Genomic DNA, 27,666 nt, shown 5'->3' with positions numbered 1-27,666 from the left:
GTTGTACACTAAAATACTACAGTAGCCTGTTCTGCAACTTTGTAAGCCTGGGAGCTGTTAAAGAGGGCCAGGACCCCCTTCAGGAACCAGGTTCACATTTAGACACAAAATGCATTAATAACTTTTAACTCTATTGTCTTTTTGTTTTAGCATATTTCCCTATTTTATAGGAGCAGCTCCACCTTTTTGTCTTTTCTCCATTATTTTAGTATACAGAGGGTCTACAGGACATTCCTTGTGCCTGACACAGCAATAAAACTGCCTCCACTCTGCTTTAATTCCGTTTTACTTGATGTGTAAAAGTCTTTGAAGATTCGACTTCACTCTAGCCACAGAACTGCACATACATATACAGCAGTGTACAGTGTACTGTCAAAGAGAGCATGTGGAAATGATTTTTATTGAAAATATGGGAAGTATTAAATGTATTTTTGGAATTAGAAAAAGTAAAAAGGGGCTGTTATTAGTCAAGTATTTACACAAGGCTGATCTCTCCCAAATATACAGTTTCATAAATAATGTTAAAAAAAAATATACAACTTACTGTGGAAAAATAAAGCTCCAGTGATGTGTTTTTACAGGCAGCTACAGTAAGTAAACATGAAGCAAAGGACTGCTGTGACCACAGGCATTCAAAGTCAAAAGGCAACTGTCTTTGGTGTACAGCTCTGCTTACAGTGAAGCTCTCCACAATTACACTTTTCCTCCTTTGTGCCTCAGCTGACAGTTCTCATAGCTAGTGGGTGAGAGCCGAATACATGGATATAATAATAAAATAAACACCCATTTTCATTTGATACAGGAGACTATGTACACCATTTTATATAAACTTTGTAATGTGCAGACAAATACCCAGTGTATAAATATGGCAAAAAAGACCAATAACATCCCTTCAATGTTACATTGGTGCCCATTCTATCACCCTATATTGAAAACAATGTGCAGAAACAAAATGCATTCAATGAACATTATGATAACTGTAGCGTAATGCTTCCATGTGAGTGACAGTGTTGTAAAAATGTACATATTCACAAGCTTGTGCCTAAACTCTGAAACTTCTCCCGTAAGCTTTTCACTAGATTACTTTCTGAGGTCTTCCCTGAAGTGAGGACAGCAGACTTTGCTGTGCTGTCTGGGCCTTCCTGGAGGATGCTGTCCCCGTCTTGGACTGCAAAACAAGTCCTTGCAGGTTCCTGAAGGTTTTGTACTTCACAGAGGGGTAGAGACCCCAGCATGTGGTCCAAGGAGCTCCACCTGCACAGCAGGGGATTAAGCAGTGTCTGCTGCGTGGGACAGTCCCCCACCATAGGACATTTTTCTGTGTGCAAGGTTTCTGACTGTTCCTTTGGGCAGTCTGTCAGAACTTTGTGAAGGTCTAATGAGCTGCTGTACTTGTGAGAGCAGCTATTACACCCGTTGGTGCAGCTCTCCAGCATCCCATTGGGTACTGTGCAGCTATGGGTCACTTTTGAGTGGGAGGAATCAGCATATTTGGAGCGCAGCTCTTGAACGTCTGGCCAGTGAAAGGCCTCTGACTGTGGGCTTTGAGGACAGGTAAGTGTGCCCTGGGAACTGGCTCCAGAGCTGGGGGTCTGAACTGGACTTGGAGACTGTACTTCATGAATGACTGCATGATCGGAGCCATTCAATAGCAATCTCAGGTTGGCTTTACCTGCATACATAAAAAGACACAAACATAGAAAGACAGCCTTTCAGTTCTCTTTATACATGAGTCAACATGACAAGCTACTGCCAAAGAAAGTAATATGGCAATCATTTACATCCTAATTACCCCCTTTTCTCTGCTGCATCTTCTCCTCTGGAACAGCAGCAATGTTCTTGAAGCCTTCTTGGTTGGCTGTTTCTCGGTTCCTCTGCCAGACCATGGGTCTGTTGTTTTTGATGCGCTGGCTGTACTGACGAGCCAGCTGGAACACCTTGTTTTTCATCTTTCCCATTTCTTGTAGGATCTGGTCTTCATCTATGCTTGTTCGGAAGCTAATGATTTTAGGTAGTTGGCTGGGGCTGAAATTGCTGCTTTCGTCAGACACAGTGGTCCTTCGGAGTCTGCAGTCATGACCAGGTCTCCTATCCTCTGCTGGGGAAGTTGCAGTAGGTGATGAAATCGGGGAGACATTTGAAGCAGTGTTTATTTTTGGCTCTTCTAAAATCTGAGTTGCTTGCTTACTGGCATTAACATCTGAAGTGTCTGAGTTGACATCCTGTATCACTTCTGAGTTTGAACCATTAACTTTCTCCTCAGCCTGCTCGACCTCCTGGCTCTCCGCCTCAATCTCCATGTCCTGCCACACTTTGAGCATGTCAGATGAAGGTCTGAACTCCTCCTCTGTGATGCTTTGAGATCCTGCCTTGGCTTCAGCTGATTTCTGCGTTTCAATTTGATGACAAGTTTCAGTGTTTCGACTTTTTTCTAGTCCAGGCAGGTCAAACACAGACCATGAAGTCGGCCTGTTGCGTGAGAGTTTTCTGTGGACTGGGACCGCCTTCTCCTGAGGAATACTGTTAAGCTGTCGACTCAGGTGCCTGACTAGACCTGCGGGAATATATGATAGACTTTCCCTGCGCTTAATGCAAAAGTCAGCATCTTGGTGCTCAGCGTGCTCGTAGTATCGCCTGATTTTGTGGATGAGGAGGCGATCTTGTTTGGAGAGTGTGGACCTGCGTTCCCCTTCAGTGAGAGGGTTGAGTGCAGGTTCTTGTGCAGGAAGAGAAAGAGCAGCCTCTGTGGTTTCTGGTGGCTCTGGTAAAGAGCTGATCAACATTTGTGTCCGTTTCTCCAAGTCCATGAAAGCTGAAGGACTTTGGAAGGTGTCATTTTCTACTGATGGTGAAGGGCAAGCGATGGAACCCAGGTCCTCGGACACCAGACTGCTCCGTCGTGACAGGCTGCTGATGAAGCGCTCGGCTATCACACTCGCTTGGTCCAACACAGAGGAAGGCAGGATGCTTTTATGTTTAGGAAGTACCTCCTCTTCCTCCTCCTCAGAAAGCTCTCCATTTGTCAGCACACTCGTCTCCTCCACCTGAAGACTAGAAGAATCACTTCCCCCTTCTTCTTCTTCTTCTTCTTTAGAGGTATCCTGAGATTCTACGGTTTCAGCTTCTTGTTCAGAGGGGGTCACAGAAGACTCAAGACATTGGGTGTAATCCACTTTCAGGTGGTCTTTTGCTTGAGGGACACAGTCTAAAGGACACAGCTCCTGCACATTGACCTGAAAAATGACGAGACTGTTCTCAAAGAGGGATGTAATAAGAAAAAAAACACATTCTAATAGCATGCACTCTCCACTGTCCATTAGCTTAATGGTGCTTTTCTAAGTCATCCAGACGGTTTAATCTAAAGCATCCACAATTTATGTTGCATGTGTTTAATCCTATTAGCCCCACTTAAGCTTTATGACAACAACCCATTTCTGTGTAGTTCAAACGGCCTTGTGATGCCATTTAAGGCCTGTTGCTAACGACTCTCCTCTGAACCAGTGAATATCATCATGTCTGTGGCCACTGATCATATAGCTGATGTCACCCTAGCCTGCCATTAATGTAAATTTGTTTCCAGGTGTTGCCTCCTCTTCTGGAGAACCTGCAATTGCTAAAAGTGCAATATGGAGCTGTGCAGTGGAGATAAGGTTATGAGGAATAACAACTTCCACTCTGCTCAGATGCACAAGCTGTTTTGCAAAGTTACCAATAATGAGGAACAGATAAGAACTAAAGTTGGCCCCCAAATCAAATGTTGGCTTTCTCAGTGGGACTGCTGAGTGCAGGGCGACAGTATGTGCGGGGTATTTTGAATTCCAGGACTACAATCATGCAGCAGGCACTAATATACTCTAGCTCCAGGTATGACTCAAATACACCCTGAGAGAAATTCTGCACTCATGGCAAAGGGCACCTATTAAGCAGGAAGCATAAAGTACTTATATGTCCAATGTGGTAGCTCACTCTAATTCACAGAGATAACAACAGCAAATAGACAGAAACAAACCTTAACAAAAACATCGATAGATGGGCATTCTTTAATAGAGTGAATACATGTCACGTGGCTTCAGAGACACATGTGGGAATAATGCTGGGTGGGGGTGTATAAACAATGCACCAGGCTTTATTAAGTACCTGTGTGATGAGTGCTTCTTTCACAGCTACATGTCCATGCTTTTCCTCCTGCCTGCAGGTTTCTGCCTCCTCTCCTGTTGTATTATTTAATTCAGCAGTGTCTCTGTTCTCATCATCCTAAAATGGTAAAACATGGCATTAAAGAGACAGTTATTTATTTGACATCCTTCACAGAGATGGTTCTGAGGCAGTGGGTAGCTAGATGATTGTCACACAATAAATTAAATTCTTCCTGTTGAAATGATGTGCATTCATTCATATTCAGAAACAATACCGCTACAACAATTAGCCTTAACAAAGACTTCCTAATTATGAAAATTCAGAGGGGAAATATGATTATCAAAGAGCAAAGCTCTTGCTATTATAACAATCATTAAATTAGATGGCTACATTAACCTTTGTAATCAAACAACATTTAACAAAGCACATTAAGCCACTTGTTCAGATGCAAATGCAGGCATGGTCTCAGCAGCATGAGCTACAATATCAAACATATTAAAACACACATTATGAAGCACGGGGGTGAGGAAAACACATTACAAAAGACTGTATGCACACTGGGATCATATGACCATACAAGCAAAGACATGCACAATGATGATGATTTTAAGTTCCATTCATGCATTTTAAAGTTTGTTAGAGACCTTCACTGCATGCACTGCAATAATATGAATTTGATCCGAGGCATTCCATGTGGAGAGTGCAAATGGTAGCAGGTGTTAGGTGGTTCTGTTTATGAAGGCAAAAAGGAGGGATGAGAGCCAGCGTGGGAGAAAAAGTGGCAGAGAGCGTTGGTGAAGCCAGTGGAATGGAGCAGGAAATGGGAAACCCGTAGGTGGCAGAAGCCCTCACCGTTGTCAAGTGAGTGGAAAGCAAAGCCCTGGCTCTATAGTGCCAGCAGGAGATGGCTGCCAACACTGAGCTGGCAAAGTCGGCTACCTGGTCGTCTCCCATCAGTATATCTTCCTTGTAACTCTCCCCATCCTCCTCCTCTGCCTTCTCTTGTTCCAGCCCCCCCTCACTGGGTGAAGAGACCAGTTTCGGGTCACTGTCAGTAGGACTTAGCTGCTCCAGAGAGTCCCTTCTGGGAAATTGATCCTCCACACATGGCCTCTCAGCCTGGGGCTCGCCTAGATTGGACGTCAGTGTACTGACACTAGTGGCTGGCTGAAGGGAGCACCTATCCCCCAGCAGTGCACCCTCACTGTCTGCATGCTGTAGCGTGAAGTCATAGACATGTGGTTTGTTATTGCAAGGCCAGTGCTAGAGCCATGTTGTGATTGCAAGGCTGTACATGGAATGAAATTGTCATAAAGCAGCTTTAGTTTTGGGTGAGATATGATTTATACAACCCAGGGTGGGTCAGAGCATGTTCTGTGAGGCTGGACTTCTCATGTTTAGGTGAGTTTTTAGAATGAAAAATTTGAACTGCTCAGTGTAAACCATATCTCACCACAGCCAAGTGACCTATAAATAAACTGCTTTGCTGGAACAGAATGAAAAAGCTTAGAAATAAAAAAAAAAATTACATTTGGTTTTCAGGCGCTTACCTTCAAAACAGCTGCATGGAGACAAGGATAAAGAGGAGATAAACAAACGAGTCAATAACACAGAAAAAAGCATGTTCAAGTCAGGTATTATGTGACTAAATAACCTGAATACCACATGCATCTTGCACAATTATGGTCAGAGCACAGTCTCTGCCTCCACAAACGAGCGCTGGGTGAGGTAGTTGTTAGTCTGGCCCAGTGTTAGGGGAGGCCCCGTGATTAGATCAATACCGATAACATCTTGTTCTCAAAGGGCTCAAACTGGACATAATGCAATTAGCCAGGATGTGATGTCCTACTTCCTCACCCAGATAGGAAGGTTGACATGAAAATTGCTCCTTCATTACATTGGTTTTAAAAATTGATCTGGACTGAGAGCAAAGCAGAAGTTTCTCATTCGCAGCGGCCAATTAGAATCAATGAAAACAGGAAGATGCACAGATCTGAGGGCAGGGCTGGATTTGACTATTGAAGAGAGCTTGTGTATGACAAAGCTTTCCACCACTGTGGCATATAATTAACTTCATTATGGGTGAGGCGGAGTGGGAGTGTATGTCTTTTGATCTGTTTTCCAGGTGTCTTTGAAGGGGAACAAAGCAGAAGTTCAATAGAGACATAATCAGCTCTTACACAACAGGCATAAAATAACGTTGGTAGGATACTGCAGGGCTGCTGGACCACTGGTCAGCAACCAGAATGTGGATTAGTCTAAACTGTTAATAAATCTGCCCCTCTATTGGGCAAAAAAACATCCACTAGTGTACACAAATACTTAACAACATACTAAATATATATATTATGCTAACCTTTTGTGCTCCTTATGATTTGTTTCACTGGCTCTGAAAGAGAAAAATTAGACCACTCAGTATAGGCACAATTACTGAAATCACTCATTTGAGTGTTACAAATAAATACGGAGTACAATGATTAGTTGTGTTTTACCTGATCTCCTCCTCCCATTCCGCCCTGCAAGATGGAAGTCGTCAGCCTGACAGGAATCTGCTTTTTTCAGCCTCTCTGGACTGTACTGGTACTTCCCTGGATCTGAGCAGCAGAAGGATACATCATTACACTCAGAGCTGCAATTACAAAAACAATTTTCTACATATGCATGAACAGGTAATGGGATACGTCTTCTTGGCAAATTAAGGGACATTGTACACGTCCCTCCCCTTCTCTTCATATGCAGCATCAATGGTTGCTATGGCAACGGTTAAAATGATCCAGAGTAAGTTACTTACAATTTAAATTGTCCAGGGCAGCTTCTTTTGCCTGTTAGGAAAATAAAAAAAAGTGTTGTAACAATATATATATAGTTATAAGCAAAAGAAAAAAATGTAGATGCAGATGTTGTTTACCCTCTGAGGGACAATGGTATTGTGATTCTCAAGAATGAGCCTTTTAATGTGATGGGCCCAGAGACGCTTCTCTTCCACAGACTTGGCCTGGAACAACAAACACTTCTCTTTAGAAGAGCTGTCCTTCACGTTAATAATGTTACAGCACATCACATTCACACACATTCAGAATGGTCATGTGACACTGGCTCTGTATACTGTGCAGTATATTGAGACACTTTGCTTTTCTAACATCAAGTAATTCTTCAAATCGTTGGCCTCATTAACCTGCTGTAGTATCAATCTGTCCTCACAAATATATAAACCAAAGGGCAGCAGGAGTTCATGTTTGTTTCACAGTGGCTTTGATACAAGGTGGTCTCATTCTTGTTTATCTCTATACTGCCGTAAACTAACCTGGATTTACTTGTAGATCTAACTTAACAATTACTGGTGTGGCAACTCTACATTTACCTGCACTGTATTCAGCTGCTTGGGATGCTTGAAATGGATAACACTGAAGAGCAGGGGATCCTTGCCGCTGTCAAGCAGCATTAGGGTGGAGCACTGCAACCACGAAGAAAGTAGTGATGAAGAGGAAGGCTACACCGAGTGCTTTTATATACAACCCGTTAAAATCACACAGACATTGAGGTAATGTCAAAAAGCATACCAAGATGTAGGTCTTGTACACGTAGTGTTCCCCCCTTTTCTTGGTAATGAGGAGCATCTTCTCGAAGAGGAAGAGCGTGCGGGTGTTCTTCGCCCTCAGCATATGAAAGGTGCCTTCTAGCACCAGCTCTCCGTAGGTGGTCAGGTCAGGACCCTTCCAGTTGATCAGAAGAGACTGTATCTCCTATAGATGCACATGAAAGCACATACACACACTCTCAGCTATGTTCTTTAGGCATAAAGGGCTGTCAACTTGCAGTATTTATACAGCACCTGTACTAAAGGTGAAGCTACAACAAAGGGGATACCGGATTTATGTCAAAACCAAACTGGACATTTTTAAAATTGCCAGGAAAAATGACAAAACACAGCAGATCTACAGTACAAGATAAATGGATGTGATTAAGTTTTAAATGCACCTTGACTGAGAATGTACCAACATAAATTCACTTCTGAGTATTGTGCATGTGAGGCAGCTCCATCTGACCTGCACTCTGACAGCGTGCTCGTGTTTTCTCTTCATGTCGTTGATGTACCAGGCCACTCCTGTCATGGTGTCTATGGCCTCCTGAATGACCTCGTAGCCCTCCTCATCTGGGTCAAAGTGCTTTGCAATTTCCTTTGAAAACAGATCAGGGACAGTAAACACTTCTGACAGGGAACTCGTTAATTCCTTCCCTGAACAATGCAGCTTCTGTTCATGCAATCCATTGTGTACATGAAGAAGAATTTGGAGTGTTAGTGTTATTATGATCGGGGAGGATGCTGTGTACCTGAAGCAACAGGTGATACTTCAGGATCCTCTGAACTGGCTTCAGCAGGTAGGAGCCCAAAGGAAGGGATCGCTTCAGCGCAGCCTGCCGCTCTCTGAAGAACTTTGCTAAAGTTTGACTTCTCATGCAGTCCGTCAGTGCTGCCACTGAGCTGGAAGACAGCAAATATGTCCACACATCAGCTCCCTCAATATACATCAACAGCAACACTATCTTAAAAGAACATCTTCTAACTACTTACTTGGGATAGTTTGTGCAATACTGGGTGTAGATTTCAAAGTATTCACTCTGCAGAAACACAAATCCGGTCAATGCTTGACAAGTGTGCAGTTCCTTGAGGAGCTGATATTGCTGTAAATAAGTGTGTGGAGGATGTGTTTGCTCACCTTGTTTACAAAGCACTGAGCGATAGCCACAGGGTCGTTCTCACACATGTCCAAGGACTGCAGCAGTTCACTGAAATACAAAACGCAGGAATAAGGTGAAAGGTGAGTGTTTTATAGGAATGTAATCCATGGCAGCCACATCTGAATCAGTAACAACCTCACATCTTCTTCTAAATGATTTAGACTCTTGACAGGTATTAGATCGTTGTTACAAAAAAGTGCCAGAAGAGGGCGCCATATGTTGCTTAAAGGGAGCCTGAGAACATGTTCAAACCAACAACATTCATTAGGCTTGGAATTCTCCATGCTCACAGTCCCATCAATAAGTAGCTTTATGCAGAGCTTGAGAAACCTGAAAGTGGTATTTTAAAGTTTTACATGGTGTGATAAGCATCAGAGAGTGTGAACAATGGAAAAATAAGTCCTCTCTGCATGAAAGATGTTCAGCTAACGTCTACAGAACACATCACAGCTTAAGGCAAAGTGGCTGACACAGACTACAAGTACGGTAAGTGTGCCAGCATGTTCAAAAAGTGTTGGTGTTGAAACTTATTATGGACACAATGGCAATATTCGTTCACATTGCATGATTGCTGCTGGTCAACAGAATTTACAGCTGTTAAATATTAGAATGACATGTACACACTGTTAAAATATGTCTTGGTTTCATCAGAGCCAAAGTCAACTCTAAAGCAAAGATAAGAAAACAAACCCGCCGGCTGGCACAAGAATTCTCCACCTGAACAATACTGTAACAAAAACCTATTTTCATTGCAAAAGCACGGCCCTCACAGCACAATGCAAACCATGGCCAAGAGGAAAAGCCTCCCTTCTCTAAATGGAACAAAATCTGTCTAAATGAGCCTTTCACAGCTGGTTATAATGTCATTACACAGTAATTACAAATGTAATCTTTCCTCACTTGTGCTTTAGAACCTTACAGGGAGGCTCCTCACAATGCACAGAGAGAGGAATGTTAATGTGTGTTTTGGCAGGCAGAGCAGTCAGCATTGAGCACTTGATGAAATAAGAAGATGAAATGTAAAGCCAGCTGCCCTGCTGCTTCCTATGGCTTTCGGCTACTTGAAAAAGTGTCTTTAACGTAATGTGAGCTGTGCCATTGTTTGTCACAGCATCTGCTGTGAGTCAATCAAGCATCATTCTTTCTTAAACCAAATAAATGTCACTGATAATCATTTACCTGTTGAACTCATAGATGTCCTCTATGTTTCCAAAAAGGTTGCACACTTGCTCAGGACGTATGGGGAGGTTGCTCAAATCAATAATGTGTGCCAAGTAGTCCTGGAAAACAGTAAAGAGATGAAGTTATAGTCTAGAAGCCTCACTGAAATTTATTAACAGAAAAGCATCGCACAGGCACTTCTTAATTCCTACCAGTAGAGGGAGCATGTAAACAGAGAAACAATGTTTTTTTTCACATGATTTTTGCTTTGTCCAGTGAATTATTTATATGATGCCATCAAAAGCACATGAACAAGTGAATGTTGAAGGAGATGTCAGCACATTTTAAAAAAGAATAATATTTACTTCACAGGTTAGATATGTGATATTCAGAGGATCCTTATAAGGATTTGTTCCATGGAGTGGGGAACAGTGGGACTCTGTTGTACCCAGACTTGAATTATCGCCACAGTCTGCTCCCCTACTAGAACATGACTCCCCCTGGGTATGAGGAGCAACCAGAAGTAGATAAATATATCACCACAGTCAACTGTGCCAACATCTGGACGTTTACCCTCTCTCCTGGTCAATTACACACGCATGTGGAACTCCAAACAAGCCAAGGAGCTGGCTAACGAGAGACAAACACGCACATAGCAGAAACTAAATAAAGAGTGTGGTAGTAAACAGCCTGCACGCACGCACAGATGATGATTTGGTGCAAATAAACACACACATGCACTTAGCAGTAGTCTGCTGGACAGCCAGGATTGGAAATAGTCATCACATCATACTGCTGAATGAATACAGCCCACCATGGATGGACTAATCCAGTGCAGCAGGAGCGCCCCTCTCTCTCTCTCTCTCTCTTAGTCTCTTATAGGAAAACTCCCCGCCAGCCTTACATCATACACATGTGACCTTAAACACATGCATTTAAACATTTTGAACTGTGCTTATTTTAATTATCCAAACTCTAAATGTAACAATTACATATTGTTTAAGTTTAAAACTTCCATTTTAAAAAAAGAAGAAGATGACAGTTAACAATATGTTTGCTGAAGTCTTCAAACACATTGGTGCATAGTGTTGGCGCAGCAGTAAAAATGACCCACCTGGCAGTTCTACTGTAAAAGCTAATAAGCACCAACCACATATTTGTTTCAGCTGAGAAGGATTGTTCTGGGTGTGTTCATGTCTGGTGTTTGGGATGTTCTTTGGCATGTGAAAGCAGCTGGGGTCAAACAGCTGTTCTTTATCCCGTGGACTGACAGTTGAGAGTTTTAAGAGGTGAGTGTGACACGGACAAAAAAAACAAGGCAGGACATGTCTTACAGCTGCTCATTTGTCCAGTGTCAGGGTATCAAAGCGGAAGATTAGGATCTCAAAAGAAACAATGCCAGATTAAAGCAAGAGCTCCTTCATAAGATCCAATGCTTGGTGTGAAAATAAAAGAAGCTGCATGAATTCAAATGGAGGATATAGGGTACATCTGTATTTGACTGTGTTCCCACACTATAGCCTATGGAAACCCCAACTGCTCCCCTTTCATCTGTGTTATTGCTTCAGTTGGTGCAAAGATGGAGGTGTTTATGTTGGCTGGGAGGGCCAGCGAGTTCAGGCTAGGTTGGAGCTTGCAGCAGGGCCTGTGTGTGACGGGGGCCAGACCCGACTGAGCTGCTGCTCCTGTCAACTGAAATAGTTTGAAGTCCTGGAAGTGTTTGTCAAGAGCAAGTCGTTACTTTAGCTGCAACTGGGGCGGCGCTCCCTCCCACAGCAAATGCTAGACGCCAGCACGGTCTGAGACAAGGTGAGGAGAGGTGCTGGCTGCTTTACCGCCAGTCATTCTCAGAAATGGCTCACGTGTTAAAGTCATTACCGTGTGCAGTGGAGACCGACTGCAAAAGTGCTCCTATTTCTTTACACAGGAAAAATTGAGAATCAGGGTTTCTCTGTCTGGAAGCTATTTCCAGACTACAAAGGTACAACAAAGATAAGAAACAAGTCTGTTTAGTAGTAATATCATCACTGGCCCATTTTCCACTCTTTACATCTTTGAGATGTTTTTACTATTTTCAAGATCACAGAGCTTAAGATCCATGTCATGATAACCTCGAACTGTGTCCCAGTTTTGACCAGAGGCACAGTCCACAATCCCAGGCTACAGGATGTAAACCTTCACTGCACTGTAAATATACAGACCACATACAAAACACTAAAACCAGATCATAAACTGCCTGACAGCACTCCTCTCTATGAAAGATCTAAAAACAAAAGCAGCCAGATGTGAAGCACCATAACATTTTTTTGTCAACCTACCGATTTGTTTAGAACGCAGGGAAATCAGAGTGGATTAAGATACTTCAGAAAGACATTTTACCAGCACCAGATGCATCTGCAGCCACAAACAGCTGCTTGGATCAAAGCAGACATTATTTTGAGGAAAAATTTCCTATTCTGGCTCCTGGCTCTCCTGATTCAGTAAATCACAGTTAAAGAGTGTTGCAGACATTAAGTCATAGCTGTATGTTAATCCAAGTCAAACATGTGCTTTAAATAAGCAGGATGCTGGTGATTTACATGCTATAATATAAAACGGTTGGATGGCTGTGATGGAAAATTTAATTTGACTATATTCACCAAAACTGCACCCACCTCCACGATGCTGCGCAGGTCCTTGACGTACATGCGCTCAGTCTCAATGATCTCCATGACAACACGGTCCACATAGGTCAGCTTTGGGTTGGGCGCCATGGTGTCCGTAACAACAGGTGAGGCGGGGGTATGAGGTATTTCACCACTCGCCTTCCTGTTGGCAGTGGCGTTGTTGTTGTTTCGCTGGCTGCTGATCACCCTGAGCTCCAGATGTTTCTTCCAGTGGCTCCTGGAACCTGTGAGGGTGGGACTCTGGTTTCCAGCCTGCTCTCTGCGGCTCTCTGTTCTCTCCGCTGGGCTCAGCTCCAAGTCTATGTCCTCCTCGCTCTGTATGGGTGGTGTGGTGGAGGAAGGAAGGGCCACTGTGCTCCCAAACAGGCTATGGCTGTCACGGGATGAACCAGAGGACAGAGTGGACACCAGGCTCACTGGACGGTCACCATCTACGTCCAGCAGCTCCGAACAGACCTGGCCGTATAAGTCAGGGCCCAAATCCACATGTCCTTGGACATGTTCACTGGAGGAGAGGGGTGAAGATAGCTGAGGAGATTCTAAGACAAATGAGAGAAACAGAGACAGAGGGTAAGTGTCTGTGTTTGAGATGGTATGCAGTATGAACTTCACACATTCAGTGGAAAAGAATTTATTTATGTCGAACTTCATTAGGACTCCGACAAAGCCTGCCTTTCATATTTACACATTTGTATACCTGGAAGCTGTGCTTATCTTTTATGGGCAGCTGCTGTGGAGCTACACTGAAGGGTTTATGATAAGTTGCAAACATGTTCAGATGAAATTGATTTGCATTGCTCTGGAAAAAAAATCGATTATGTAGTTGTGTTGTATTTCTTTGTAGTCAGAGACACTCAGGGCAAGCTTTGGGAACAACACACTGTTACTATAGATACTTTTGAATCAATAATACATTTGTTCACAAAGCTTTAAGACAGCACGTCGGGACGACTTCACATGAATATAACTCTGCAAAGGTTCTGGCCACTGTACATTAAGCAGACTGCCAGTCGAGGATCAGTAAATCAGTTCAGAGCTTGTTGTTTCTACTCCCACACTATAAGACACTGAGGAGTGCCTTACTGTAAAAGGCTGCCTCACATCATCACTCACATGGCCTAATTACAACACTGCATATTGGATGGAAAACCCAGCCACTTCCTTTTACTCTGTGACTGCTAAAGACCGAACTTTGGGAAAATAGAACAGGGGGAAACTGATGAGGAGAAAAATAATTGGGTAAGGGGACCAGGAGCTTTGTTTATATGTCTTTACAGAGTTATGGCTGAATTTAAGAGAAATGGAATCCATATTCAGTTTCACATCCTTCCTGGCCAGATGGGGAATTTTCCTCACAAACGTTTCCTAAATATATGAAGTCATGGCAGTGTGAGAAAGGAGCAGTGTATGCCACTGTGCAGAGGGCTCCATTTCCTTAAATATTTGGAGGGCAAAGGGGTCAAAAGCATTTCACCAGACTAAAGAAGTGGAGCTTTGTCGTGTAATGTGGGGTCAGACTAATAAATGGAAATGTACAAGGCATAAACCATCACTAAGTGAAATGTCTAAAGTAAGTGATATCGCCAAGTGGGGGATGGAGAATGTAATTTAGTGTTGACAGTCCACAGATGTAGGTGATGTCATGGGCCCACAATAAACTGTTTTATTCTGTTCTAGTCAAACACTGAGAAGCTTTCAACCCAAATATCTTATCATCATATATCATATCATAATACGTCTCCAGCTGTAACAGCTACCTGATGTTGTTGAGAAAATTCTATCATTGTCTATGAGAGGCTGCATTCACAACATTTGCTAACTTTTCTACTATGAAAGTATTCAACCCTTTGTGGTTCCCTATTGGAATAAAATGTATCAAGGAAGCCAAAGTGCTCAGAGGGAAAGATGCAGCTGGATGATGGTCTTCACATGAAAAGTTGTGCCTTTGTTGTGTGCCTTTCCGACACAAACACACACTTCTTGGCATCCGGTAACTTTCCATGAGTCAATACTGAACTCATGTTCTTCACACTCCACCACTCCACAACCCACACCGGGCCTTCCTGACAACACAGTTCCCATGCTAAACCTCACTGGGAGACACAGATGAGCTGGCAAGCAGGAGCTGACCACCAGAGAAAGCTCTGTTTACGCTCCGTGACAAATCACAGGGTTGATGGTGTAAAGGGAGAGTAGCGGTGAGCTATTACACTCACTACACCACTATGAATTACAACGAGGCATCTGCTTCCTTTTCTGCCTGTGTTTTAAATTTTGGGTTTTGAACTTTGCTTTGTGTGAAACTCTCGTGAAACTCCCTTCCTCTTTCCATCCTCCCACCCAATATCCTTGTATAATGAAGCTGCTGTGCTGCAGACTGGAATACTGACAGCTCAACTTAAAACCAAACTTCCACTTTCACCACACTATCAACACCTCCATCTCATTTTGCAAAACCAATGTGACAAAACAACACATGCATGACTGCAACAAATAACATGCTGTAGTGGAAACACTTTGTGACTTATCTGAAAACACACTAAAGACTTCAGGACCAGCTCAGCTTCTCCTGCAGCTTTGTTAAACCACTTCAAATACAAGCTGTACAGCTGATACCACAGGCCACATGTTTTTGGGGAAAGTAGCAGTGGTGGACCACATTCTGCATGTGTTCCAACAGGCTGTGCAGAGGAATGCCACTGACCTGGTGGTCTGAGATAAACTGTGTGATGTGGTGCAAAGTGTTTCCAGGCTGCCTATCACTTTGGACAAAGAAGGTCTGCGTGCACTTTGACCTTTCCACTTGTTGATGTTTTTGTTTTTTTTGAGTGAGTGTCTGGTCTTATTTGGTGCACATGCAAGTATTTATCAATTTATTTATTATTAGACTCATGTATGTGTTAGCCTTGTTAGTGTCCCTTGGTTGGCTGCATTGTTCTGCAGGCGATGACTTAACAGCCATGGGAACATAAACAAAAAATAAATTTTTGTCACATTCAAGCATTAGGCCCTCCAGCAATCACAACTGGCCAGGGTTTGGTGCAGGTTTCTGCCTGTTGCAGGACTATTTGTCACTATTAACTTTATTGGTAGGAAAAGTTGCTCTTGGAATCCATCTCTTAAAGCCCAAACGCCAGTGATGTTTTGGCAATAACTGCAGGGAAAGACCTATAAAATGAAAACACTATAGCATGGCTGTAGTTAAACCATCTGTTTTTTTACACTAATAATCGGCTGTGGCTGTCAGATATGACATCTGCTGACAAATGTATACTTTAAACACATTTTTTTTGTCTGTGTGTTTTATCTTTTTTTGTAGGCAAGGACTGCTCTCCTACTTATGCAGGGATATATTTGGAAAACGGTGCAGGTATCATAGCAACTAAATAACTCCCTGCATAACATAGTGGATAATTGATGTTCAGGTGGAGGTGCGTCAGCCGCGATGACATATTTGACACATGTGAAAGAAGTATTCTTTATATTTACACCTTCCAAAGTGATTAAACCTGTCAAAGCATCATGTTAGCATGTTTGCATATTTGATTACATATGACACTTCCTGTTTTTTTCCTACTGACCTGCTCAGTGAGTGGACCTGTTATTCTGGATTGTAGGTGAAGAATGTTAAGTATATAGGCAGTTAATTATATGTTCCAGAAAAAAAAAATCAATGTTAGCCAAGCCAAGAATGTGATTTTTTCCATTCATACACGCTATAATTTCACAACACGAGTATTCTCCCTCAGCTTAGCACAACAATCTCCTTTGTGTCAGGCGTGCGTCAATAACTCACAGACATAACCATTAACCAAGTCAAGGCTGGAGAGATAGTGTAGTATTTAGACTACATTTCAGACGTTTCCGAATCACTAGCAGCAACTTTTTAGTCCTCACAAAGTCCTCAGCAGGACTACAGCGACTGTGTGGTCCTTGGCGGATTACATTAGGTCAGACATAGATTACCAATGTTAAAAAGCAAGATAGTTGGAATTCCAGGATAAAAAAAAACAATCCCTTATCGTAATTCTTTAAATTCCAGTTTCCCGACTGTTAAGCTGAGGTTAACATTTACAGACAAAGGTGTGTTAATGCTACACGCATGACCTCTGTTCTCTTTTGTGCCTCTCTGAATCCAAATCCCCTGGAGTGGACACTTCAATGCAGCTCTGCTGTACATTAATAGAACTTGTTACCTAAGTAAAATGATTTTGATGAAACGCCTGTCAGCATGAGGAACATGTCATAGTGTAATGGCTAAGGAGACAGCTGATTTACAGCTAGATGACTGATCAGTCTACAACTAGCAATGAGGTCTACATGTGTTCCAGTTCAGACTGAGCTTATCACACTGCTAACAATGCAGACAGTTCATAAACCTGGTCGCCTCTGACATCATGGTTACATGCAGTGCCTAACAGGAGGTGAATAGCAACACTGAAATGAAGACTTTAGCACCTGGTTATTAACTTTTCTGAAAGGCTACAGTTATCTGCACAGCACAAAGCATTACTTCATTTAGAAAATACTGCGGCTTGAGTAAAAACATTTTTTTCATTATTGCTCAAGGTCAAGTAACAATATGTTATTGCAAGCTCCGCTGACATGATCTGGCAAACTATACCAATACATCATTTGTTCCAGCTAAACATTACCACCTTCTCTGAGAAGCTGATAAGCCACAGCACGTAGCTCTGACATTAGCTGCATAACCCTCTGATGATATGATATTTTCACATCACTTCATGCAAACCAGCTTCTGTGCGGATAACCATGTAAATTCCAGACAGGACAAGCCATAGCTTTCTATTCTCTCCTGTCTGAGTATCTGGCTCATCCAAATTCTGTTTTGCAGGTAACAGGATGGGAGCAACAAGATTCTTGTAAATTGTGAATTGTGTAACAGGATGCCTGCTTGCCTTTCACACAAATAACAACACTTAAAGTTTATAGTGCTGGTTTCAAGCTGCAGCAGTAATAAAATATTACAAGCATTAACAAAAGATAATGATAAACCTTGTCGTGTAACTGTAAAGCAAAGTTAGTCATGAATACACCTACATTGTTGTGATAAAAATAACAAATTAATCTTTGCCTACCTTAAAGGTGGAGGTGATGACAAAAAACAAACAAACAAAATGTGCCCAAATTCAGGAAGATTTCAGAATACATTTCTTAAGCTCATCCTCCACTCCTCCAGTGCCTGTGACTAGATTTCGATAAACGATGAGCGTGTACATCTCAGCTCCAGAGGAGACACACCTGTATGACTTATTTCAGCTCAGTTTACTCAGACCTCTCATCTGGTTTGTACTGATGTTACTTCTGTGTTTTCCTGTCAGGCCTGTGCCCTTTTGTTTTCTAAGCAAATCAGGGTCAAAAAACAGGAACAACACCAGTCCATATTTAAGTTTAGCATGCAAATCCATATACAAAAGCTAAAGGAGAACTTAGCCTTAGAAACAGATCTTGCTCCTACTACTGGAAAGCTGATTATGTAACAGAAACAGCATCTTGTTTTCACCAAATAAATATTTGCTTCCTGTGGTCGTTTGTATCAGTGTTGATTACTTTTTTAAAAAAATAAAACACAAATAATGTGTAACAGCACTGTGGACACAGAGCATCCCAAAGAAAAGAGAAAAAAACAAGCCTCAGCCTGCTCAGTTATTAACCTCCACGCAGCCACTCCTGCTTGATTCATAATGACTCATGTATTGAACCATGATGAATCTGAACCCAGTGGACAATGAATCACATCTGAAGTCTCCTTGTGATATTTCTCCAGAGCCCAGACACTATCTACAGATCTGGATGATTATTGAAGGTAAAACTGACACGACAGCGGTGCATTGTTTCCTTACATTGACTCATCAGGTACATTTACTGAGCACCTGGCACTGTCTAGGCAGCCTTCAGTCCCCTTAGGATCACATGTTTTTCTGTTTTTCAAGCTTGTTGAATTGAGTTTTGACTTCACAAAAAAAATCTTTCACATTGCTAGACAAGTTTTCCCCCTTTACATCATTCTCTCAACAGCACCAACAGCACCTCATCTTTACGCAGAGGTCAGAGGTGAGAACAAGTGCCACATTATAATGCTAGAAAAAACTCAAATATTGTGTCCACCTTGGTGCCGTGTTACCGTGCCAATCTGAACTGAGGGCGCCTTTCCCACTGAGAACAAAAGCCAGGTGTTAGTGGGGGCTAGTGGGACTTTCACCTACCACATAAAAGCATGTACCGTAATAAGGTGGAAAGTCCCAGCTCCTAATTAGATGATAAGTGTGTTCGGTCTCAGGCAAGAAGAAAAAAAAAATTCACACCAGCTCTTGAGGTGACTGCTAATCCACAAACATCCATCAATTAAACAATTTCCCTCTGGGATTATTAAAGTATCTAAAATTTAAAAAAAAAGTGTGTCACCTTGTCTCCCTTGGGGGATAAAAAGAGAGAAAAGAGATGTTTTTTACACTACATTTTAAAAAAGCCCTTTCACACCTCAAGATCCACTCTGAACTTCCTTTTCCAACACCTCCGGCAATCAGCTCCTCCCCCGGTGGCTGTTGGGAGGCAAAGGATGGAGTCCTGCACTGATCTCCTTGGGAAAAACTCCTCCCCACCTGGCAACGGTGAATAGCTACCCCTCAGGAGGGTAGGAGATGCAGGCATAAAGGGTGCCTCAGAGGATTAGGCCTCAAGCCTTTATAAACCATTATCAAACAGCATGAGCCTAAAACTCCGGTGATTAGACACCAAGGCCGATGGCCTGGATTGATGTCTTATTCTTTGAAGGAGAGAGGAATTTAGGTCACTTCAAGAGTTTCCTGCTTTCATATGTACAAGATGGTCTGATTTACAACTATATTTGGCCTTACAAGGAGCTTTTAATGCTGCGTTAATAATTAACCTGAAGGTCAGTAAATAAACTGCGTAGACAACAGGCGGTGAATACACACGAACTGACCCTGCATTCCTCGCTGACAGTCAAGGTCAGAAATTTGTACTAGAAGGTTCTCAGTGTTTAAAGTGAAACCAACTTCACGTCAGAATAACATTTGTGCTGGTATATATCAGAATACTTCTAATTTAGATAAGAACTGTTCAACTGTACCAAGCAAAATCAGGAAATGTTGAAATTTGTCAGAAGTGACATGTTTCAGATTTCAAAAGCTCAAATTTAATCCGGTAAAACTCCCCTGTGCTAAAGCCAGCATCTCTAAGGATCCTGCCGTGCCAGCTGACCTCAGTGCATTGGCATGTGATGATCCACTTAAGAAACTCCTCCATCTACAAACCACCCCCCAAGAGCACTTCAGACTCTTGCACATAGCAAGCAGGGATCTATTCAAAACTCAATCATTTCCTCTGAGGTGTGAGTCTATTGTAAAAGTTAACACCAGTTTGACAGTCTACAATCAAGCTGTTGTCCTCTTAGCACCTCTGTGCTCTGAGTCCACAGGGGCTGCTGGCAGAACAGCTGTGTGAAGTGTGGAGGGGAGAAGGTCAGAAAGGGACACTTCATTACCTCACATCAAGCCGTTTATCACATGCAGCGTGGTAAAGGGTGTGATGGTGGTTTTTCTTTGTGTTTAGACATTAATAAACATATATATCTGTCAGTTATGACTTGAATTTATACGCTCATGCTCTTCTACAATAACATGTCATTAAAATGATTAGAACATTATTTTGGTTTGCCACTATGTCTGCAGCATAATTAGAATACATGTATATGTACGCACAGCATAGTTACATGCAGCTAAATATGAAGTGTTAGAGAGAAAGCTGCTAAAAACTTTTATAGATTCAAATGAGCTTTGAGGAGGCCTCTAACAGGAACAACAAGAGCCTGTAACTAATGTGGCTAATCCACCGGAAGACTTCTATAGAAGGAATGCTGTTGCGGGAGGCTATAAAATAATTTACATTGAAATAAATTCTTTTGTAAGGAGCAGGGCGGTTTGAGTCAAACAATGAAGGAAATACAGTGAATGCAGCGCTCTAAATTACAATAGCAGCTATGTTTATGACGTTATATAACACATTCACATAAACTTATTCAACACAAGAGCAATGTTGTGGAAATACAGGATATAGATGTGCTGGGAAATCCAGACAGTATCAGTGCACCAGTTCAAACATTTCCTGAACAGGAGTTGCTGCAAGTTCGAGGCTGCCTGTGATTAACACTACAGGCAATTAAGCAGAGAAAGAGTTCCAGTCCAGGAGCTCCATTAACCAGCACACACTCAGAGACGCAGCCATCCCTGCCATCATCTATCTGTGTCCACAACCCTATGCCCGCTGATCTGGAAAAGCTGCAGTGAATGGAGATGATCCATCCGTCCCCCTAGAACCCCTTTAAAGCTGTACATTCTGCACACACAGCTACATTCCTGCTTTGGGGTTAAGTAGGTCAGAGGGAGCCCTTATCTTTGAGAGAGCCTCAGGTCTGTTAATGCCTGACTGAGCCACTGACTGTCATTGAACTGACGGTCTAGACGTACATTTGTTTTACAATGTGTTGTATTAAGTGTTATTAAGGCTCATGTTTCAACATGTTGATGAAAGTTCGACGGAACCTATGAAGGCTCGTCAAGGCTTCCATCATGCAGTTTGTATGGAAAAATATCTAAACTGCAGATCAATAAAATATGTTTTCAACAGCTGAAAAGTGCATCAGTAAAACAGACAAAACAGCTTCTTTTCTATTCAAAATCCTGTGATCCTGTAAAGGAACCAGGGCTGCATGCTAACCTTTTTATTGTTTACCTTGACCAGATGGGGGTGGAGGGGCTTCCTTTCAACATGTGCATTCCTCCTGCCTGTTAACCACATCCAATCATCACCTTGCACAGATAGCACATTACCAGCAGCCCTGCCCCTTAATTACCATCCATCCATCCACAGCGTGGGGGGGGGGGGGCTCTGAAAATGTTTCAGCTGCAAGTGGGTGTCCTGTCATTGGCAGGGTCATGTTGGAATACACATTTGAACTAAAAAATGAGCTGTGAGTATGTTGGTGCCGGGTGGCCTTTTGAGGAAACAGAGACACGCATTTTCATGAGGGCGGCGCACGTGTCCCCCAGCCAAAAGCCTCTTCTGGCCAAAGCTGCACCAAAGGGACAGGCGTGGGGGGAAAAAAGCAGCCATTGACACATTGGTATTCTTAAGCCAAAGTGGAAGCACAGTGCCAAATGTGCTCAGTGGAGAGGAGGCGTGGGGATGGAGGGGAGTTGAGGGACAGAGCTGGTGAAAAGACACAAAGAGGCCCTGTGTCAGTGCTGTGGCTTTCTGTCTGAAGATAATGAACACTAAAATAATATGTAATTTGAGTGGCCCCCAGCATACAAGGTCAGCACCGCTGGCTAGACTAACCATCTTGGCTGTCAGAGGGTCTGACACATTCTGGTTTGATGTGTGACTGTTCAGGGGTTTCAGCTGTATGAAGGGGGTTGGCCGAGCTCCACAGCCACACAAAGAGCTTCTCTGCCAGCCGGGACTGTAGGAGGGGAGTTCATTGCTCTCTCGGCTCTGCCTTTCAAGGCCTCGACATTTCCTCTATTCTTCCATTTCCAGCATTTTTCCATTCACCTCTGCTGTACTTCTGTGTTATGTTATGTTCTTGTGTGCGCAAGAAACCAGATACACCAGAAGGAATAAACCGATTTATGAATATGTCGTGTCATAAAAATGGTCAGTTCATTATGGGTACCTATTTGGGTCATACTAAATAAAGAAGCAGTGATCTTACCTTCCCCCATTGGGCCCTGGTGGAGAGCAGAATGGGACTCCTCTGGCATAGCACGCAGGCCTCTGGAGCTGTCAAAAGAAAGCATGACAAGTCAAAGAATCTCCATGGCAACACTTACAGAAACGTTAGCAGGGTATAGCAGTTCAGTGTGGTGTTCTCACATTCAAAAATGTACATAGTGTCCTTCATAGCAGCTCACTCATATTTCCCTCTCGAATAGCCACTGTCTACTCAGATCTTATGTAACAGGGGAATTCTTCCCATTCCCCTGCTTACAGCTCTGCATAGGATCAAGCCACTCACTCAGTAATGCACAGTGAAGTTGGCATTGAGGTACACAGTTATGCAGAGTCAACTGTGATGTGAGCTCAAGCTAATCAGCGCAGAAAAAGCAAGAGTGCAGTTATCCATGAAAGGACACTTGGGGAAGACTCGGCAGCAACAAAGTACATGAGAACATTTGTGAAAACCATTAAAACAATGTCAGTAAACCTGTTTTCCTTCCATGTTTAGAATGTCACATCAAAACAAGCCTCTCATTATCAGTGTATCTATCCGGAGAGATTACAGGTTCATCCCTGGTGGCGTGTATTTTTCTGCTCACTCATGCCAGCCTGCGGTGTTCTTAATGATGAGCTGTGTCCGCTTTGGAACCGGTGTACTGCCAATTCTCTCACATCACTGCCTCTCTGTCTCCTTACAGCAAATTACCAGTGCACTCATGAGAACTTGCCTCGCTGTGATTCCTGGTGAGCCTCCGGCCTTTTAAACATCACATTCTTGGGCCAGCTAGATCAGAGGGGCAGGAATTCTTCAGGGATTAGGATGGACATTGTTCCTACTGCATCTGCTGGCCACTGTGCCGAGCTGACAGCCAGGCCAGCCAGGGCCAATCTGAGCTGGCTGCCAGGAGGTTTGCCAATTAAGATGTGCAGGAATGCAAGAAGAAAAGTCACAGAACCGGACCTGAACATTAAGATCACTGCTGCGCTGTGGGATCCTGCAGCTGCAGCCAGGACTAAACTGAAGTCTGTTTACGAGACTGCAACACAAGGGAATATGTGGAAGTAATCTTTCCAGCCTATTAAAATGAAACACAGGTTTTTGTTTGGACTCACAAGCCATGTTAAACTTATTTATTTAACACGCCCAGTGCAGTTTCACACCACTAATATCACTATGAGACAATGTGTTGTTTGCGCGAGCAAAAATATGGGCACACAGCAACAGGATACACATTCATGTTGACGCTTCCACAATTTTCTGCTGATTTATGATGTGTGGCGGTAAGTAAAGCAACAAACATGGCTGTAACCGGCAAGCATGAGCGAAACCACTTTATTAAAAATGAATCAGCCTGACAGCAAAGCTTCTTATAATGAAAGGGAAGTATTTAAACTAAACAAAGAATAGACTCCCACATAAAGCACATTGTGTGTGTAAACTTTAGCTCATCCAGCTTTATGATTAAAATGCGACTAATCCAACCATCAACCATCAAACTTGTTGCGGAGCAAAGAGTGCAACCAATGCTGTAAACACTGCTCAGCCGGTACTGAGCAGCTCTACTACAATGACATTCTTTGAGGCCTCTTCAGTCGCGGACCAAGCTTGGCCAATTGATTTTCAAGTGTCTGGTTAGAGTGTATAACCTACATGAGTAGTCCTGATGTTGAGGATGTAGGCTTTGAACTTGCCTCTGTGAACTAATACAATCCTATGATAATCCCACCCGCTACGACCTCTGAGCTAACCCCACCTAATGACCAAGCCAAAACTATGCTAATCTGCCTTTGGTCAATGAGAGGCTAGACAGCGAATAAGACGTCTAGATCTTACAAATGTTTTTCCGATGCCTTATCAAAGGCAAGAGATGATTTGTGTAGAAACAGTGAAAATGTTTAGCAGAGTCTGGATTTAAACATCTGGACAGAATTCAACAATCATTAACTTTCACCTTCTCTCTGGTGACATATGGCCATTTCAAATCCTTGTTTTCCTAGGGAGGGGGCATGGCCAAAATTCAAATCCTAAAGAAAACACCTACATACAGACTGACATTCATGCCATGCTGACCACCTGTGCTTGAACTAGCTGCCATTTCAAACAAATGGAGAGCATTTGGTTCCCACAGCTGATGACTGCATTACCCGCAGCATGAACCTCCCGCATGGGAATTTGCAACTTGCCCTGTAATTGAAGACAGATGCCACGAGAGCCAATCTGATAGTTATTAAAAGAAAGACTTGCAACGGATCACTTCTTCAGACGAGCTGATAAACTTCCTTGTTCCTCTAATCGACGGGCTTTACACTGATCCAGGCAGTCCAAAGCCTGAATTCCTTTCTTTAAAACAAAACAAACAGATGATTAACGGGAGCAGATGCTGGCTGAGATACACACTTTATACCGAGTCACCACAGAGAAGCCTCACGCTTTAAAAATACACACAAACACCTTGACCTACGCTTGACATGTTATAGGAAAATGATCCCACTGGGAGTGATAGTCATCTGGACTATTTTTTCACTATTGACAGTCTGGGAGAAGTGAAACACGTCTACAAAGGAAGTCAACGTCTCTTGGCGAGACATGCCACTTGGGCAACATGTCACATTTAATCAAACAAATACATCTGCACTGATCACACCAACTGATGATGCACAAAAACAACTTGGACCCAGCATCTGAATCTTAATCAGCCCTTTGTGCAACAATTAAAATCCCAAATTGATTCCCCCCGGTGCAGAACAAATTGATGGGAGGAGAAACTAAAAATAGACCAGAGAATTCCTGCTGGGCTTCTCTCTCACAAAGACCTACCGCATCACAATGCATAAAGCGTCTACCCCTAAACAGCCCACGGTAAGCTGGAAGTATGACATAAGCCCACTGGGATGTCTTCAGCCAATCACGGTGGGGCACATTTCAATAAGACACCATCACTCAGGATGGATGTTTACATTCAGGATAAATAAAGAGCCAACCTGGCAAGGCTTGTGGGAGTCCAGGGTCCTCAAGGCTAAATGAGTCTTTATTATTTCAGCATCGGTGCCATGTTTATCCTGCATGACCTCTCTCTTACTCTCTTAGCCCTCCAGAAAATACACCCTGAAAAACGGTCTTTCTGTGTGTGCCTTCTTTCCCACATTACTCCTGCAGTTTGTCTCCTGACACAAAGACTTTGATAGCTTTTCATTCACCAGAGAAAACAATACATCCCGATGGCTGCTCTTCATCTCAATCAAATCCACAAACTCTACAAAAGATCGTAGAGCACTGCCCTAACCTTCCCACAGACACACAACATGAGCCTCTTATTTTTGTTCACTGCATTTTTTCGAGCGTGCTGCTTAGATGTGGTGCACATATGGTGCACTTCAGCCAAAATAGCCCTTAATGGGAGAATAATGGTTTCCCACTGGAATGAAAAAGGACAAATAGTAATTTTTAGCCATTTTCACCTCCTCCCCACTTGTGAGCTATACTACCACTGAATGCATACCTGGCAAGTGAGAGTGGCAAGTGCCATCTTAAGGTCCAGATGACAAGTGAAGACTTCCAGTTCTTTAAAATTATAAATGGTCGACCACCAGACGGTGAGCAGTCCTCCATATTAAATGCAGTGTTTGCCAGGGAGAGGATGGGACTGCTGGGTAAAATTAGACACTCATGTCTTCAAATAGAATTGCAGTGTGCCCATTTAAAGTTACATGACCCCACATCTGCAGGCAGAATGCCCCCTCTCGCCATCATGGGGGCTCGTCAATAGTCAGGCCTCCCTCTGGTTTTTGGAATGCTAAATCACTTATTTCACACATTCTCTGCTTTCAAACAAACGCAAGGTCACCTCTCACAGTGTAACCCTAGCTGTAAATTGTAAAAACTTCAAGGTCCCCCTGAGATCCAGGCCTATGCAGCATCAAATGCTGAACCGCTGAGAAACAAAGAGGACGACTTAGCAAAAGCTTCTATTGAAGGGTTTTTAAATTAGAAGGTCTGTGTAGATGAAACTTTCTTTGTAATCTGCAGCTCTGGTAACTTTATCACAGCTGCAGCATACCAAGACTCTGAAAGAAGGAATTAACCGCCAGCTCTGAGATCCAAGACACACTTGGGCAGTTTCCTGTCTGGTCCACCTAAAAAAGAGAGCTGTTCTTTGCACGGAGGCAACATTTATCCGATGAAGCTGAGACGTTATTGTCTGAGAGGTCAAGTGAGGTCAAAGAAGCAAAAGATGGAACTCCTCAGTGGTAATTGATTGATTTTTATCCCATTCTTCTTCAGCAGCTGGTGGGGAGAATCATTGACCTATGAACAGCCTGCATTTAAAACCTCACCAGGGTGCTCATTAGAAAAAACAATTAGGATTGCTGCATGGGGCCGAGTGTGGGCACCACAGGAGTGGAAACGGGATGCGGGGAAAGAGGAAATGATTCAACTGTAGAGTGATGGTTACTTTTTCTCACATGATATCAGGTCTGAAGCGGAAAATATGAAACCCCCCTCCACCAAAAAAAAAGGAAAAGAAAAAACACAGACTGCAGCAGCTGACCAAAGTTCATCCAGCTGAAAGAGTTTTGCTTAAAAACAAACAAAACTTATCTGACTGAAACTCCTGCCCACTGCTGACCTTACAGCCCGAGCACCAGTCCGGTTAGCAGAAAAGCACCTAAAACCTGCAGCTGTGAGTCCAGCAAAGCTGAAGGAACATGGAGTTTTTCCCCACAGCGTAGATTTTGTATTGTTTTTAAAATACAAACAGTATTTTAGTATGTTGCGCTGTGTTTTTAGCTGTGACAAGTAGTTTGTAAGCAACTCAAGACGTGGATGACAAATACCAACACACTCAACAGCCATCAAACCAACATAAATGTAAAGAAACCTCCCCAAAGTGTAACTTTAAGGTCATCACAGATTTGGTAAAGTTGTCAGAAACAGTCCATACCGTTCTCCTGTCCTTTCGCCGCCCGCTGTCCCCCCGCTAAACACTCTTCACTCTGATATCCTGCTGAAAATATTCAGGTTACTCCGCTGGTTTCTCCTTTTTCACATGGTACATGTCGACCAGACACACACACACTCACGCACACACTGTTTGTGACAAACATACACACACACGCAACACGCAGACATCCCAACAGCGCAGCTCATCAGCTCGAACCGCGTCCGAGCATCAAGCACGCTGCTGCACCTCTGAGGAAC

The 27,666-nt window shown here is 43.0% G+C and overlaps 1 protein-coding gene across 4 annotated transcripts; it reads right to left on the bottom strand.

Annotated features, from left to right (window-relative positions):
* Positions 1-370: 370 nt before the first annotated feature.
* On the bottom strand, positions 371-27,645 carry LOC114427386 (pleckstrin homology domain-containing family G member 3-like). 4 transcript variants are annotated; one of them, XM_028395424.1, is made up of 19 exons: positions 27,410-27,645; positions 22,462-22,529; positions 12,693-13,243; positions 10,057-10,157; positions 8,856-8,925; positions 8,711-8,757; positions 8,470-8,620; positions 8,184-8,315; positions 7,698-7,880; positions 7,499-7,591; positions 7,046-7,132; positions 6,929-6,959; positions 6,630-6,731; positions 6,494-6,526; positions 5,688-5,698; positions 4,990-5,352; positions 4,138-4,254; positions 1,793-3,233; positions 371-1,672 (listed from the first exon to the last, which is right to left on the bottom strand). In XM_028395424.1, exons 2-19 carry the CDS (start codon positions 22,508-22,510, stop codon positions 1,029-1,031), a joined length of 4,206 nt encoding a protein of 1,401 aa, XP_028251225.1. In that variant the 5' UTR covers positions 22,511-22,529; positions 27,410-27,645; the 3' UTR covers positions 371-1,028. The 4 variants fall into 4 exon arrangements, with proteins under 4 accessions (XP_028251225.1, XP_028251226.1, XP_028251227.1 ...); XM_028395425.1 differs by having other exon boundaries at positions 5,077-5,352; XM_028395428.1 differs by having other exon boundaries at positions 1,538-1,672; positions 1,782-3,233.
* Between the last annotated feature and the right edge of the window lie 21 nt (positions 27,646-27,666).

Source organism: Parambassis ranga, chromosome 22 (assembly GCF_900634625.1).
Source record: "Parambassis ranga chromosome 22, fParRan2.1, whole genome shotgun sequence".
Lineage (NCBI taxonomy): Eukaryota > Metazoa > Chordata > Actinopteri > Ambassidae > Parambassis > Parambassis ranga.
This window is presented reverse-complemented; position numbering and strand designations above follow the sequence as displayed.

Bases quoted from the DNA above. Each gene is read 5' to 3' on its own strand.
- LOC114427386 (XM_028395424.1), bottom strand. From the start codon at position 22,510: ATGCCAGAGGAGTCCCATTCTGCTCTCCACCAGGGCCCAATGGGGGAA. The intron at 8,758-8,855 runs GTGAGCAAACAC...GTGTTTCTGCAG, and splicing joins CTCAGTGCTTTGTAAACAAG to AGTGAATACTTTGAAATCTA. The intron at 1,673-1,792 runs GTAATTAGGATG...TTATGTATGCAG, and splicing joins GATGCAGCAGAGAAAAGGGG to GTAAAGCCAACCTGAGATTG.